The sequence below is a fragment of the Numenius arquata genome, chromosome 17, assembly GCF_964106895.1.
Source record: "Numenius arquata chromosome 17, bNumArq3.hap1.1, whole genome shotgun sequence".
Lineage (NCBI taxonomy): Eukaryota > Metazoa > Chordata > Aves > Charadriiformes > Scolopacidae > Numenius > Numenius arquata.
In genome coordinates, this window is record NC_133592.1 from 836,480 (window position 1) to 853,633 (window position 17,154).

The window sequence follows — 17,154 nt, forward strand, 5'->3', positions numbered from 1 at the left end:
GTACCAACAAATTGGTTAAGGATGCGCTGGATTTGCTCGGTTGTCTCCATTGTTGGGATTGTCTGGAGGAATTCTGTCACGCTAACGGTGGCTTTTTAAAAGGTGAGGTAATAGTGACGTAAAAATAAAATTGCCAAGTTGATGAAATTAAGGGGAAAATTAAGCTGTAGACGAGTTGTCATGACGACAAGGATGTTCTATTGATGAACTGTACTCCTCACTGTCCAATCAGATAGTGGAGCTGAGGCTGGAGCATGAACAGGAGAAGACGCACCTATTCCAGCAGCACAACGCAGAGAAGGACTGCCTGGTCCGAGACCATGAACGGGAAATCGAGAAACTGGAAAAACAGCTCCGCGCTGCCATGGCAGAGCACGAGAGTAAAACTCAAGAATGCAGGAAACGAGATGGACAGGTAATGATCAATAATGTTTGAAAGGCGTATGCTTATTAGAAAATGCTAACAATTAGTGTTTCCTGTTTGCCAGCATTGTTGATGCACGCTGTGGGAGCATTTGCGAAACTGGCACATAAACCTGATTTTGTTTTTCTTTTTTCTTTTTTTTTTTTTTTTTTCCCCGCTTTCCCCCCTCCCTTCCCACTGCTGAATAGGGCTTTAACTGCAAAAACCACAGGTAGCCAGATTAAAAATCCCATGGTGCGCTATAACTCGGCCTATTTATAATCTTGTCTCATTTTCTTTCATGATGGATTTGTTTAAGAAAAAAAGGTATCTGTTCTTCTCCCCCCACAGCCCTCACACTCACCCCTCCTTTCCTCCTTCCTGGGCAAATCCATATGAATTATATCTGCTTCATTCGTATGCTTTTTTTGTTTTAAATCTCTGCAGGTAACTCACGAATGGCTTTATTTCATTTTGTTCGTGTCTTTTTGTTTCAGTTTGGCATCCTAGATTTGCATTGTGTGTTTGGCTACGTATGTCGGGTGTTTGATAACACGGGCTGGTTTGGGGTTGCTTACCATCACGTTTGTTTTCCTCCACACGCACGCACCCCTCCCATCCTCCATCTCTGTGGTCACTGTTGGAAGCCATTTGGCAGAATAACCCCCAGCTGGGGTAGCATTTGACTCTTCAAACTACTGGATGAAATGCGCACTGTCAGCATGGAAAATGATCTTTATGAGTTTTCAGTTCAAAAAACATCGTATTGCATTTTTTTCAGTATATTTTGTAAGGATGGCACGGTGTATTTTCCTAACAGCCTATATTAAAAAGGCCTGCAATGGCAATATTTAAAAAATTGTAGTTTAAAGAGTATTCAGGAAATAATCTTTATTAATCAGCATTAGAATTACTTATCATGCATGGATTATTTTATACCAAAACTGGACATTTTGGTAAGGCATCTCTAACGACATATGTTTTCCGCGCACCACTGCCTTCCCTACGAGATGTAAGACTGACATTGAGGCGTTTTCACTTTACTTCCCCATAGACTGGTAGGCTCTGCCTTTTACTGGCAATCATAATGTACCTAAGTGAAATCGAATAATTAATTTTTAAATTAGGGTTTTTTTGTTACTTTTGGACAACTCAGACTCTATCGAAACCTGTCTTAAGTCTACGGGAAAGCAAACGGCTTGTTGGGGGAGGATGAGGACGTGTAGCAGAGCCAGGACTTATTTCTCCATTTCCACCATTACGGTTTTCCAAGGAAAACCAGAGATACTTTTGTGAGAACGCTTGGGAAGAAGATATTCAGGTGGCTTCTGAAAAATGAAATCTTGCCCTTTATTCCCCACTCTATTGTAAGAGTGAACAAAGACCTAAATTTTTAAAGGGACTGTTTTTTATCTTTGGATTTTTTTACTTTGGCCCAAGATGCATGTGAACTGCACAGCTGGTTGCGAGTGCCTGCTCCAAGTTGTGTCGTCCTCTCACCTGCAGCCCTGGTGGTGTGTTTGCGCACAGGGGCAGAGCTGTAGCACTCACATTAAAAAACAATTTTAGAATTAAATAGAATTATTCTGTCTACGCGCCAGCGTTCATTACGCTTACCGTGTTGCTATCTGTAACACTGAATACAAAGGTAAAAAGGGACTTTCTTGAGCAAATTCAGAGAATCTGGGAGGTGTTGTGTAAGTATATCTCTCTCTCGTTCTGCTGTGGGTCATTTCTGGCAGAGATCGGAGCCCAAAGGTTGGTTGTGTTGTCTATTTGCAATGGGGTATATAATGCTACGACGGGAGCTATGTAGAAAGCTGGAAATTATCGCAGCAATTAGGAAAACCTGAACAGTCTGAATAGCAAAAACTTTGGCCTTTTTACAGGGCTTCTCTTTGTAGTTCAAATGTCCCTGTACAGTCATTTGAACATTGCTGCCATGAGAATGACATGTAAATCAGGGAAGAAAATGCGGTTGCCTTTGACTAGGAGAGCTGTTGCTTATTTAAATTCTAGTAAGAATCTATCAGCTTTTAAGGACGCATATTTTTTCCATTTTGGGAAATAAATCGTTCTTCGTTCCTTCCTCTGGTCTTTGTATTGAAATTCACTTTTGTCTTTGCAGAGAGCTCAACAAACAATGCTGGTGTTTCTTATGGAATTATGGCACATTTTTAATAAAAAATTTTTAGTCTTTGCATATGTTTACTAAATCGTGTGTTTTGGACATCCGACGTGACTAATGTCCAGTGTCGTTTATGGAAGATTTGGCAGTCTCTTACTAAAGATACCACAGTGATTTAATGAGTTTGTGACATAGCTTTTAAAAAACATGTTAAATTGGAAGCATGTTTGACAGCAGTAATTTTTAGGGCTGCTTTATGTTACAGTGAAGGTGCGATGAAACAGGAGAAGAGGCCATTTTGCTTCGCTAAATGAAAAGTGCATTTTCTGGGTGTTTCAAAAAATTTAAATAATAATTGGTGTTAATCACACATGAGTAGCTTGGTTTGAAGGACCTATCGGTTCGCTGTTTGGTGGCTGATGTGAAGCACCGTTATTAAAGGTATTCACTGTTATTCTTTCTTAAATCCTTTTCCATATGAAAGGGTAGCAAATATTTAAAATACTTATTTCTTACTATGTTACTGAAGACAGCTATGACTGCGCACTGCGGAACAATTTATTATACTGTTACTGAAAAGATTCGTTGGATTTTTTTAATTGTGTATCCAAGGTCTCTATTTTCACATAGGTCTTCAGCTACTGTGAAAGATAATAAAATCTAACCATTTTGTATACTAAAATATGAATACATTTATTAATGCTTTGATCAGAACTAAAGAATAAAAATTAAGATTTCAGTGCACTGCCAGATTTTAATTAAAAATAAAACAATGTTACTGCTTCTTTGAAATGAAAGTTCAATATATTTTCGGGAAAGGAACCTGATTTAAGTGGATCACCTTTTGTATTGCTGATGAGTTTCTGGATAACAATTGCATTCCACTTTAGATCTTGGATTTATCCATTTCTAGGAGGCTTGCTTTGATTTTTTTCACCTACGGTTGTAATGCTCGGGGAGGAGTAAATTGACATACAGGTCAATAAAAGTCAAAGCAGTACAAAGGCTTTTATACCATGCTGTGTCCTTGTAGTCTCTTAAATCCTATGCGTTTTCTATGAACTGCCATAATATTGTTATTCTTTAAATAGTAGCTAAGAATATAGGAATTATTTTTTAAAAGGGTAGTTTAGAATAACTGCTGTTTAATTTAGATTTTTTTGTATTATCTGAATTTTCTTTAGAAGCATTTCTAAGCTACGATGTGGTTGGTCATTCGTTCCCCGCCTCCCTAAATAATTTTATTCTATACATTAGTTCACAAAACAGGGAAACTCCTTGGATGATAGAGATCTTCCTTTTGTTTTAATAAAAACACCCTTGCTACTGAATTGGTGATTTTCTGAAGCAGGACTTCTGATTGCAGAGAATAATACATTGAGTTTGCTTCTGCGAAATAAGATAGCAAGGTTAGGAAATTTTAATAACCGCTGGGCTGTGGTGCCAGCTGTACCCTTATATTTTCCCTTTATCCTGCGAATGTCATTCTCTCCCCACCGTCTGACACGTGCCCTCAGCCAGCTCAACGATTCTCATGTTCCAGCTGCTCTACAAACGTGGATCATTTTTGTGCTTGTTCTTTGACCGTTGACCTGTGGGCCAGAAGAAGAAAAATAAATGTACCCCTGTAACTTCAAATAGAGCGCTTTACACTACAGCGAGAGGAAAAGTTTCTGTGAGGAAACTGAATTCTCTTTCCAGGGTCTGTTCACAGATAATTGGCAAGTCCCCTGATCTCATCCATGGGTGACTGGGTCAAGAGTAGCTCCAGCACCGGGGCACGTTTTGCCCGTGTTTGTCACTGGCGTCACAGAGTTTAATTTGGACATACGCTGTTCGTGCTCTCACAAAAGAGGCTGCGTTAAGAGCAGGTCGCTGGTGTTTGGGGATGTCTTGGAGCTCTCGATAAGCCATTCCTGGCTGGGAAAGGAAAACCTCGAGCAGTTCTGAAGTCATGCCAATGCACACGTTGAGAATGGAAGTTCCTATAAAAAAGGAGCAGGCTGGAGGTGGCGAGAAGAGTTGTGAAGGTGTTTTCCCGTGGCTGAAATACCTGTTTCCTTTTTCCTCTCTTGCTTTTTGCGCTTCCTGTAATCCCCTGGGCCTTTACCAGCCCGTTTGCTTTGCCTTCCCAGGAACCAGTGGCTCCTTCCCTGGGGCCCAATGCATCGGGTGTCCCTTATGGGGCATCCTTTCCCTTCTCTTCTGGCTTCTCCTCTGAAAATTTGCTGCTTTGCGCTTGTAAACAGTGATCTTTGTGCAGCTGTTGCTTTACACCTGGTTTTGTCTGAATTAATTCCAGGCTGTTTGAGCCTGTTGAGTTGGCAACAAAAACCAATACAGTGATGATCGTTATTTTTGTTCCAGCAAATCCTTGGTATATGCTTATGGTCTGTACAGATAATTACTGTATCAACAAAGTCGGGGGAACAGAAGAGATTTATCTTGCCTCCATACGTGTAGTCAGTCTGAGTGTTTGTCTGACAGAGAAGCTTTATCAGCTATTGACAGGAGAAAATACAGAAAAAAAATAATAGAAATGTCATAGACTTGTTTAATGATAACTAAATACCCCAACATACACGCAGTTTCTGTGTGTGTGTAAATGTTGCTGTAGCAGTAACTTTTCGGAGCCGTACCAATACAGGAGGAATTCGGGAGCATTTGTTTCACAATAGGAGACTTTCTGAAACTTTGATCTGAAAGACCCCATTGTTACCGCACAGATAAATCACCCATCAGCTCTTCTGCTTCGTGTCATTGTTCTAATGTCTCCAGACACCAGTTTCCGCAGAGATATTCTTCTAGTACCCGTGGAAGCAGTTTGCTTGATGGTGTCTGGAGGGTACAGGTAGATGTAGCCTGTGAAATGTTCAGATTTCGGTGGTGCTACTGAAGTCAATTTTGAGTGAATATATTATGTATATGTATATAAATATATATGTATAAATACTTTATACAATTTTGAGTAAATAAATTCTGTGACTTTTTTTTTTACTTCTTTTTGTTTTCTCAGTAGAAGATGTCTTTGGCAGGAGAAGAAATGCATTGTTTGCTATGCAGGCTTTCTCTGCAGACAGTCTAAGTAATGGAGTTGCAGTCTAAATATTTGTTTGTTCTATTTCACTTGGCGAGTAGCTGTTGGGCTGACAGTCGGACTTCTGTAGACAGACAGCTGTTCCCTTTTAGCCTTTCCTAAACAAAAGCTTTTTGGCTACATTGCAGCATGTTTCACTTACCACCGATCAGCCCAGGGTAATCAACATGGCTGTTGATGTCAAATATTTAAAATACCAAATATTTGTTGCAGCGCTTGCGTGTTTTTCTGTGGTGGTTGTTCAGAGTCTGCGGACTCGGGGATGGGCTGGATCCCATTGATGGGGAGGATCTACTAAAACCAAGGATCTGATGGTGGGTCCTATAGAGATATTCAAGCTGGGCTTTAACTTGATAGTATTGCTGTGAAGTTGAGAATTGAGTGAAATGGCCTAATGCACAGGTTTCCTGGGGAAATACTCCCGTACTGTCCCGTACTGGGCTCTGGTGATGGACACAGCTCCTTCCAGCTGTCCTGGGGTGAACGCAGAGGAGCCGTGGGAAGAGTTTGGGCTGTGGCACAGACGTAGTCTCTGAGATCAGAGGGAAGATGGGTCTTTGCTCTAAAACACGGTTCAGCACACATTCAGGCTCAGGGGTCCGTCACAGGGGGTCTCCTGTGGACCTTCCCCGTCCCTGCTCAGACAAAGCCACGGTGCCGCGTTTGTTGTTTTGCATGGAGGGCTCTGCCCCTGGTCCCCACTTCTCAGCTGCTGCTTCTGCTTGAGATGCCTTCCCAACGTCTGTTGAACAAGCTATAAACATCTGCCGCTTCCTCGCTTAATGGGACCGTCAAAGTGTTCTCCTGCTGTAGTGGGTGATCATCTATGATCTCTTCCACATTTTCCCCTGACGCTCACTTTTTACGATACGGCTGAAAGCAGACAGTAAGGAGTTCAGTGCAGGAGGCGTGACGTTACTGCTCCTCTGTCCTTGTGTACCTCAGGCTGTTTGGCATTTGAAATATTTAGTAAAGACATTTTTGGAAGCCATACATAATGGTCCATAAATTGTCATTTGCTGATTAAAAATGTTAAGTTAGCTTAGGAGAGAACTGACATTTTGTGCTGTCTACAGTGTATGTAAAAGAGAAAGCAGTTGCCATAGAAACTAGCTCATCACATAATACGAACTCTGATTCCGAGACGGAGTTCTTTTCAGCAAAATGGACTTTCTGTGTATAGAATATGAAATTGAATATATATGGTAGTTGTTATTACACTGTAGTCAACATTTTATATTAATTTCTTGTTTTAATTTTAAATATTGGCAGCTGAAAAGGTGGAGTATGTCATTTCACTTGTGTAGGGGCGGGGTGTGTATCATATGGCAGTAATTTTATTTTATACCATTACTCCCTGTTTAGGAACAAGTGATTATTTCCTGCATAGAAGTTAATGCATACAGAATAATTTGTCTGAAAAAAGCCCAATGAGATCAGTCTTGCTCATCAGCGGGGTAAAGGATCTTTGTGCCAGTTTTTAACACACACAGACACTGGGTGTGGCTTTGCCTATAGGGTTTGTGTGGGAACGGCTACGATGAATGATTAACACTAATCGACAATAAGCTATACAGTGTGATGTTATTTTTAAAATTAAAGTTATAGAAAGGAATACTGAAGTAATAAATGATCAAGTACATTAGTAAACACAGATGACAGTAATGGCAGTGCTTGAGATGGTGTAATGTAATTTCTAAGCAGAGAGTCAAAAATCCTGTGTTACTTTGCAGAAATGGTCAACTTACAATATAAGCTCTTGGTTTTGAAATAAAAGGAGCACGTGCTTTCTACTTGAAGCTCAGCGTGTGGCAAAGCCAGACTCTAAAGTTGCTTATTGATATTACTTCCAAGTATGAGAATCTAAATCTTCTCTGTTGAATGTAGTTTCTGTGATAGTAGATTGTTCCAAATATTACAACTAAACTTGTTTGGTAAATGTTTGCTGTGCAGCGAAGGGAGTGCTTACTCACAGCATTCTTTATAAATGTTTTTTAGTTCTTTTGAAAATTGCTTTTTTAGAATTATCTTATAATTTTCTTGAGGCAGTTGACTTCTAATCCATAGAATAAGTACAGCAATTCGGAAAACAGCAGTGCAGTGTCTACTTCAAATGTTCCACTGGATGGCTAAAGGGATGACCTCTAATGCAAGATCAGGATTCATACTGAAGTTTTTTCACAGCATCATAGAGTAATTTGGGTTGGAAGGACCTCTGGAGGTCATCCTGTCCAACCTCCTACTCAAAGCAGGTCTAACTTCAAAATGACATCATGTTGCTTAGGGCCAAGTCCAACTGAGTTTTGAAAATCTGCAACGATGGAGATTTCACAACCTCCCTTGCAACCTACTCCAGTGCTTTACTAATCCCTTGTGAAATTTCTTTTCCTTTATATCCAGTTGGAATGTCTGTTGTTACAATTTGGATCTGTAGCTTCTTGTCTCTTCACTGCCACCTTCCAAAGAGTCTGCCCCAGTCTTCTCTACAATTCCTTGCACTCAGTTGAAGACAGCAATTAGATTTCTCCTTAGCCTTCTGTTCTCCAGGCTGAATAAACCTAGTTTGGTGAACTTCCTGAAGGCCCTAATGGCCCATTCCTCCAGCTTGTAGAGTTTGAGGTCCATGTTTGCCAACATACTGACCACTTTCCCCCCAAGAGGTGCCATCCACAGGGTTTATTATGTTCTATCATCCAAGTCATTGGTGGAGATGTTCGGCTGTATCAGCCCCATTTAACCTTGAGAAATGCCACTTGTAGCTGATTGCCTGTTGACTCCTACACTTCAAACCCAGTGGTCCAGGGAGTTCTCCATTCACGTTGTAGTACAGCCATCCGGTCTCCGTCTCTTCAGTTTGCCTGCTGTAAAAGTCTGAATCAAAAGCCTTGCTCAAGTCGAGATAAAAGACATTGACAGTTCTACCCTTTCCACAGAGTCAGTCATTTCATTGTAGAAGACAATCAGTTTGGTCGAGCATGATTTGCCCTTGATGTATCCAGGTTGGCTGTTCCTAGTGACCCTTTTATTCCTCGTGTGCCTGGAAATTAATTTCATGGAGTTTTACTCTGTAATTTTTGCAGGGATGGTGGTTAGGATATCCTGTCTGTGACTACTTATTAATGTGCTGTCTATTGCAAATAAAGGAGTTAAATTTTTTAGCCTGTGCTTTTTCCCTTGTCCCTTTTCTAGAGAAAGATTATCCAAAATCAATTTAGTCTCTCTTCCTTAGGTCAGCAGATGTTAATTCCATTCACTCACTCCCACCATAAATCGAGTTTTGAACAGTAGTCTAGCTGTTAAATGATTTATCTGATAGGAGAGATTTTATGATGCATTCAGTTCCTCAATTCAAAGGTATTATAAATACCAAATGAAAGAATGAAACACGAGAGGAGAAATTATGACAATCTGTAGTTTGGAATGTTAACGCCACTTGTTTTGGCAGTATTACTGGTCTTAAAACAATAGGATCCATATGGATGCTAATTTTCCCAATTTTGAGCAATAAATACAACCTCTTTATGGTTTAAGTAATGATATTACTCAATACCACTGCAGGGGCCAGTAGACGGTTTCATGATGAGGTAATAAATAGCAATTTTGGAGAGCTGATTATTTGTATTTTTCTTTTATGTGGTTTGTGATGGGGGAAGAAGAAATCTCAAAGCCAGTAGAGAAGCCTTGCGCTCTCCTGTAGCTGACATACTTTGGCTGAAGATATGTCAGTTGAGAAATATGAGACCATCCATAAGGCTCCGCACGCTCCCACATTAAAGTATTACAGAGAAACCTTCAAGTGGAAAACCAGTAACAAACTGCAGCTGAGAGGCTTATGGCAAACTGCACTGTCCTGGGCGCCCCACCACTGCGCCGCTTGCTCCTCCGCCTGTTGCTTTAGTCGAGAAGAGAAAGGGGAGAATTCTCTGGTTTTCCTCTGTTCCACAGACGGGAGCTACGAGGGGAAAAACCCAACCCAAGCCCCCGAGCTGGGCTATCTGTGGACCCGAAGGTGATGTTACTGGCGCAGGCACCAGGCCGAGTACTTCACTGTTAAACGTCTCTGCAGCTGTTTGCCCACTGGCCCAACCCCGCTGTCTGCAGCGGCTCCTCGAGAAGTCTCCGGTTCTGCCTCAGATGTTAGGAATTTGCTAACCCATCAGCTGGAGGGGTGGCCAAGTGCTCTGCACTCTTTCACCACCGCTCCTCACGCCAGAGCCGTGCTGGTGTGTCCTCCCAGCACCCTCCCCTTGCTTCAGTGCCAGGAGGCAGGTTCAGATCCACCCCTTCCAAGCTGCTCGATCTCCTTTTCTACCAGAATGCCAACTCTTGCCATGCCACACCATGTGCGGTGTAGGCTGGGCTTTGTCTCCGGCCAGTTCTGAGCAGCGAGTAACAAATATATGCCAGCAAAGGTCTCCTGACTGGACTCCATGCCCATGGAGGTCCCTGCCCGTGGCAGGGGGCTTGGAACTAGATGATCTTTAAGGACCTCTCCAACCCAAACCATTCTATGATCCATGGGTCATGCAAACCAAAGAAATGGGGCAACCCAGCGCAGTACAAGGAATGATGGTGTTGGACCTGGGTGGTGGAGTCTGTCAGTCACCGGTCGTGTGTCTGGTCAGCCCCGCTGTGGCACCACCTCCTCCGGGGCGTCAGCTCAGAAGAGACCATGCCCTGTCTCTCCTTGTCAGAGCTGGGACTCTGCGGCTGGTCCTCGGGCAGGAGCATCTGCCCTGGCAGGGCCTTGGAGGGCCCGTGTTCTCTTTTGGATTGCTCCACGTTTCCCATCCTGAGTCGTTATCTCCTTGTCTTTTCTGCTCCCATTTTGTGTTCCTGTTTTCCCTCAACTCAGATAACAGCAGGCATTTTAGGTTATGCATTTGGGGAAATTGCAGATAAAGAAAGGTTTGTGTGTCCTCAGCTACAGGCGTTGGGCAGGTGCTAGGGGTGTGTGTGTGTGTGTGTTCAAGCTTACACAACTCTATATGCCCTTTTTGCAAGTTGTCTTTTTTCCTTCTTGGAAACCTACATTTTTGTCCCTATTTTTTTCTTTTCTTTTCCTTTTCTTTAAGAAATAAATTAGAAAGAAAATACATTATTTTAAAAGACGGTATTTTCAATATGAAGTCAGACAGCAGAGCTGTTCTTTGGTCCAGTCACCTTTGAAGAAATGAGAGATGATTGCCATCTTACTTTAACAACTACTGTTTCTTCGTTTTGAAAGAGTGGCACAGACTCTGACAGTGATTTAAGGTCTTTAGTGTTGATTTCGTACGAAAAGATATTTTTCCCAGTGTGACTTTAAAGCAGACTTTCTCCTCTCAATTACTCTACATGTTGGCAGCAAATTAGCTTTGAGGGAATATTGGGCACATCATAGTTCCCTGTTGATGTTCTGGGAAGTCGGGTTTGGATCTTTTAGCTCAGTCAGACCCGTGACTGACATTGTTCACGTCTTCCCTTTCTGCAGATTTGAAAGACTTCCTTTTGACAGGGAAGGTGATGTGGAAAAAAAGAAGCCAGAGTACAAGAAATGATTGGCAAAGTGATGATATCATCAAATGTTCAAAGACTTTGCAAATTGAAGCTTATTAGGCTGACATTTTGTCTTCTATTCAGCACTAATTGGAATCATGCCTGGGTGCATGATGTGGAAGGTACTTAATACCTGAGTGTTTATCATGACAAAATGACAGAAATTGATGTCAAGGGTGCCGTAGATTTCAGTTTAATGGAGAAAACAATATATTTCAAACTGCAATTACACGTATCATAGTAATTTGTATTCGTGTGTATGAAAGTCCTCCTGAAATATTGCAAATAAGAAAACTTTATTTTTGGCCCCTAAATTATTGGCCTGATTGCAAATATTCCATTTTCAGGTTTTAAAGTTGTTCTTCAGAGTTCATAAAAACAACACTGATGTAGTTTAAAAAAAAAAAGAAAAGAAGACAAAAAAACCTGACACAGTGTTTTTACTTGAAACAGACCTGAAAATCCCAGGAAGAGTGAACTCCATCCTCCGTACAGGTGATACAGTTCTTCTAGAGTTGTCTCTGACAGCTTCAATTCTTTTGTCGTCTGTGCTTTCTGCTGTATTGGCATCTGTAAAATGAATTTAGAAAAGAGAAACAGTGAGGAAAGTGATTTTGGAAAGGCAGCCACTGCACACACAGGGTGCGCTGGGATATTTGAAAATCGCTGCATGTCCTGCTGTGACTGGTGTCACTGGGATTTCTGAGGTCGAGGTGGTGGCCCCTGTCGAGGGCGCGTTCGTGCTGCCTGGGAAAGCACAAGTGCCCAGCGCGTTAGTCTGCAGATTCATCTTGGACCTTACAAAGTTGAATTCAGATCTTCAGTTACACCTCTAGTATAGTATAAAATTAATATTTCTGCAACTGGCAATGGAAACAACTAGCTGTTAGTTGAAATCATTACCTGAATTACTGTTTCTAGTGAAATACAGATTGATCATTGCGAAGTAATATATTTTTAAAAAATAAAAAAAACCCAAGCACCAATCACTGTAGCCTAGATGCTCCCAGGAATCAGTGCTCATTGTGTGACTGATACAGCTCCCCGTTACTGTAAACTCCAGCAATCCTCTAACTAATAAGATGTTGATAAGCAGTAGTTTAGGGGCTGATGGTAATTGTTTGTATGGCTGGAATCCTCTCAGGGGTCGGGGTCCACGACGTTGTGTTAGTGAAAATATATAATCACAGGCAGTGGCTGTCCCATTAAGCCCATAACGTGCTTATGGGACGGTAGCAGCGGGTGCAGCGAGCAGAGGTTGAGCCCCAGGATAAATGGTGAGGTTTTATCAGCAGGTTGACGTGGTGGGAGCCAGAAAGCAGAAGACACAGCATGTGAGCTGCTTCCCTCGAGTGGCGCTGCTGATGACCCAGTGAAAATGCCTTTCCATGGTTTGTCTGTAACGTTAAGAGACATCTAAAGTACATTGGATATTTGCCATGTCTGCAGTTGCTGCCCTTATCAAGGGTTTCTCATGTGACTGAGTAGAAAAGGAAAAGGGTCTGACATTAGGTGGGAGATGAGCACGTGAAGAACATTTTTGTCTGCTCAGTTTGGGAACCTTTATCCATATTTACATGCCTGTATAAATGCCAGTTGCTCAATCTACTCAAGCTATGTTTAATAACAACTAACTGTAAGCCTTCTAAATCGATGTACTTTATTGATTTCCTTGTAGGAAAGCAAATTTAAAGAATAATTTGTTATTGTAAATTTTGATCTGTTGGATACTGTTGTTGGGGAGTGGAGGGGGAGAGAATGGAACAGGACTCGAGCTGTCAATATGCCATTGGTAATATTAGAGAGAAAATACTGCCTTTCCTGCTAAAATCAGTTGGAGGTGTGTGAGAGTGTGTTTGTGTGTATGTATGTATGTGTATGGATGAATTATTGCCCTCTAATGGATAGAATCTGAATGGCTCAGCTTTGCATGCTTATATGGGTTTCTGTAGCAAAACATCATTTTCAGGGTGTCTGATGTTTTCCATTTTAGAAGAATCTTGTAATGTTTATTCATAAGACTGATACATCTTTTGTGGGTAATGTTTCTTTAGTTTGTAAAATTAATTTGAAATTCAGTAGAAAGTCCCACAGCTTAGAGAAGTGCCTTTTCTTTGTTCTCTGAAGTTTTGTTTCAGCTAAATTATAGCTGCTTAAAATTCACTATTTTCTTTTCCTCTTTTTACCATAGTGCTAAAATAATATCGGAATATGAACAGAAAGTACCATGTCTCTGTACGATGGCAACATCAATGGCCTTTGGGGAGAAGTGGATGAGCAGAGCTCACTCCCAGGCTGTGTTAGACCCAGAGTGTGCCCCTGTCTCCACGCTCCTGCCCAGAGCCCCGCGGACCCGGGGGCTGCCAAGCTCCTGAGATGTGGGGGCAGAGGGACTGAGCTCTTCACCTCACGTCTCTGCTTGACACCCTGGCTGTAGCTGCTGCTCCTGGTGGCCACGTCCATCCCGTGTGGTTTGTTTTCTAGGGAAAGTGGCAAAGGTGTGCAATGTAATGTGTGGAGATTGAGGTTTCAAACCTTGGCAAGATTCATGATAAAGTCAAGTGTTCTAGTGATGTGCGGTAGATTAGGGTTTGTTTTGCTCTTTAAATAAAACTGTCTTTGAAGGTAACTTTAGAATAACCTGAGAAAGAAATCTGCAGGTTAGTTGGGAATTGGATTTACAGCTGTTTGTACTGCAAGTAGTCCACTTCGTTACGTTCTTTATAGTGCAATCCTGACATAGTCGTATTTTTTCCTAGCAGGACTCTGTATTCATTGAATAAATAGCTGTGGGAGACTTAAATTTCAGAATTACGTTTCTTCTCTCTGCAGCCATTGACTTTTCCTTTTCCAAATTTCCAGCGCTTGCTTCTGCAGTTGGAGAACTATAGAGTGTTTTGAACGCTTGGCAGAACATTTGTTGCTGACAGCTTTCTTTATCTCCAGCTGTAGATGCATGAGATGCCAGAGTGTCCAACAGTTACCTTCCTCCCCTTGGGGAGGCTCATGGTGGTGATGGGCAGCACGGTTATTACAAAGAGGTTCCTGATGAATATGGATTGCAACAAGCCATGTATTCATGCTTATGGAATCATGTAAATGTTCTGGGGAGACCAGCAGCTGGTTTCACAAAGCTCTGCTCAGGTACCTCCAGTCTCTTTGTACATTGTTTTAGCCAAGTCCATCGTATTTCTATTTATGACCCAATTAACAAGCTGAATCTTGGTTGGAAGAGCAGAAAGCACAGTACGTTAGTCAAATTCCCTTGTAATGACTGTGTTTTCCTATGAATGACTCCTCCAAGGCGCGATACCAGGCACCCAGTACTGGCTTTTCCTGTCCTTCCCCAGGGCTGGGGCGCTTCCCTGAGCTCCACCAGCCCGGCTTGGCAGGCGCTTGGCTTCCACTGCAGACTCTTGTAGTGATCTGAGAGCTTACTCCTGAGAGCAAAAGAAATTGTCCCTGGATTTGGGGTACTAGCTTTTCCATTCATGGTGAAAATAAAAAAAAAAAATTGCATATATTAACAGAGAGATGAAGGATGTTGCAGGAGCATCTTCCCAGCCCAAGATGGGGACTTTATCTGCATTTATAAATATTGGTGTTTTTTCTCTGGGCATGATGTTTCCTAGAAATATGTTGGTTTTTTCTGAGAATAGTTATTTTCCATTTACAATGGATTGGCAGCCATTGTTTGTATTGTTTAGGATCAAATGAGGGATTTTTCTAAATGTTATTTTGATTTGATGACTTTGTCTGTGACTTATGAAAGCTCTGATTGTTTAGTGCACAAGAAGCTCCAATCCTACAGCTCACATGCTCGCTCAATGCCTGCGCGTTGTGATGGCTGTAGTAATAGCACCATTAGAGAACAAAAGGTAGCAACACATAGTAGCTCTGTATCTGGCCAATCCCCTCAAATTACCATAAATATTTGAGCAATCTGAATAGTTTTGGACTCTGTAGTAAAGCTTTCCTGTTCTTATCTGGCACTGAAGGAATGTGGAATAAAGTATTCATTTAACCAAGTATAAAAATATGTATGCTATGCAGTTATAATCATGTGTCATTAATCAGAAAATACTGCAGAAACTCTGACAAATTAAAAACACAAGGATGTGTCTGCAAGGGCTTTTTCAGTCATTAAAAAGCTGCTTCACCTCTCAGGCAAACTATTTAATGGCAACTTCTTGCTCAGTGTACTGACATCTTCAAAGGCTCTGACATCTGTCGGCCTTTGAACTACCATTAAAAAATATTATCCCATTTCCATTCTTTTATGCCCATTTTTTTAATTATAGCCCTTCTTTCAAGTTAGGAACATGGTTGGTTTAAATGATGCTGTCCTTTCGTTTTCAGCCACCCAGCTGCGGTTTGAATAAATTGATGTAGAATCAAAGGCGGGACTTTAAAGGGAAAAGGTTTGATGGACTTGGACTCCGAACCAGATGAGGTTTTATGATGAAAAGGGTTTAATCCCAGCACAGGCATCGCTTCTATCAGTCGAGCAGTACAAAGCGATTCATATATATAGGTTCACGAGAAATGATCTATTTTTTTTTTAAACAGCACAGATCTCTTCAGGACTTGCAAATGTGGCATTAGCTAATATTCAGAGAGCTGATTTCCTTTCATCCACCAGAAGCTTATGATTATAGTACAGTTCTCGAATTGGAAATGAGAGCTGCAACACAGATTTAAAGCTATGCTGTCTGATTTGTATTCAATATACATGTCACTGCGGGACAAGCTAGTCTGGGCCGAGCTGGTTCAATAAAGGGAAAAACAGTTCCAGCATCTGAAATTCGGGGGGGGAGGTACCAATTAATTCTTACCTGCTCTACCTGAGTATTGTGTCGGGTAGTTAGTAGATTACTATCGTTTCTAAAGCTGTGCAAACAATCCCTTGTGATAACGTTTCTTTGGCATCTTTTGCATCAGAGGCTGAGAGAAAATACACGGCATTAATCAGTAATGGCTTCTAATGTAGTCATTTATATGGAAGGCAATGTTTGTTTTTCTGTGTGTGAGTTTCAAGGAGGTTTAGCAGAGACAGCCTTGCTATTCCTTTACAGCAATAGCCTTCATTAATGTGATAATTAGGCATGCATATGGAGAAAACTGAAATCTCTGTCTCAACAAATGCATCAGATGCCGTTAGCCCCTGGTAGTCAAGAAATAGTCCCTCCAGTAGTTCCCTGATCTTCGTGCTTCATGTGAGTAGAAATGTGGTACATAGTCATGATCTCTTACTTTTACATAGTCAGATTGTGTCCTTCAAACCAGCGATGCTTTCCAGAAAAGTTAAAGCAGTGGATTTCAAACATCTGCGGATCCTGTCCTCTGAAAAGGCCATGCCGCGTTGTTGGACGGAGCGGAGACTGCTCCCTTTGGTGCTCTGCCTCCCGACAGCAGGTTCTCCTTCAGGGCCTCCCCACAACCTGCCAGAGTCTTCCATTTAGGAGTAATACATTGTTCCTGATCTCTTAATGCAATGTTGAGGTTGGTTTTTTTGGGGGAGGGTTTATATAAATATAAACGTGGACCTCTATAAATGGATATATTTAATTGTTTGTTTTATTTTACCGGTACTTTACTAGTACTGGTGTGTGTTTACTGTGTATTTTGATTTTTACATTTAAAGTATATATTAATATTTATTCAAAGTACACTAGATTCAAAACAGCTGCATAAAGAAGTCTGAAGAAATTCCTGCCCCAGGATGCAGTGGCCTATTTGTCATTCAGAAAACGAAAGTGGCATCCACTGAATTCAAGGACAAACTGAGAAGGATGAAAAGGATAGAGATCAATGTAAAGGTGCCAGAGGAAGATACTGAGCCAAAAATACTCTCAATTCCAAGAAAAGAAATGTTATGCTGAGAGTTTTCATTTATTTTGTACTGTGATTGATCTTGTCTTTCTGAACCAGTGGCGGTGGAGTATGATGCTTCCAAAAGGTCTCTGAACTCAGAGGAGCCACTGTCGA

The 17,154-nt window shown here is 41.4% G+C and overlaps 1 protein-coding gene across 3 annotated transcripts in view; it reads left to right on the forward strand.

Annotated features, from left to right (window-relative positions):
- CEP112 (centrosomal protein 112) overlaps positions 1 to 17,154 on the forward strand; it is a 165,792-nt gene that overhangs the window by 76,123 nt on the left and 72,515 nt on the right. For all 3 annotated transcript variants that reach the window (XM_074160337.1, XM_074160339.1, XM_074160338.1), the window contains one exon: positions 233 to 415. In XM_074160337.1, coding sequence (XP_074016438.1) covers positions 233 to 415 — 183 coding nt within the window. The remainder of the gene's footprint in view (positions 1 to 232; positions 416 to 17,154) is intronic.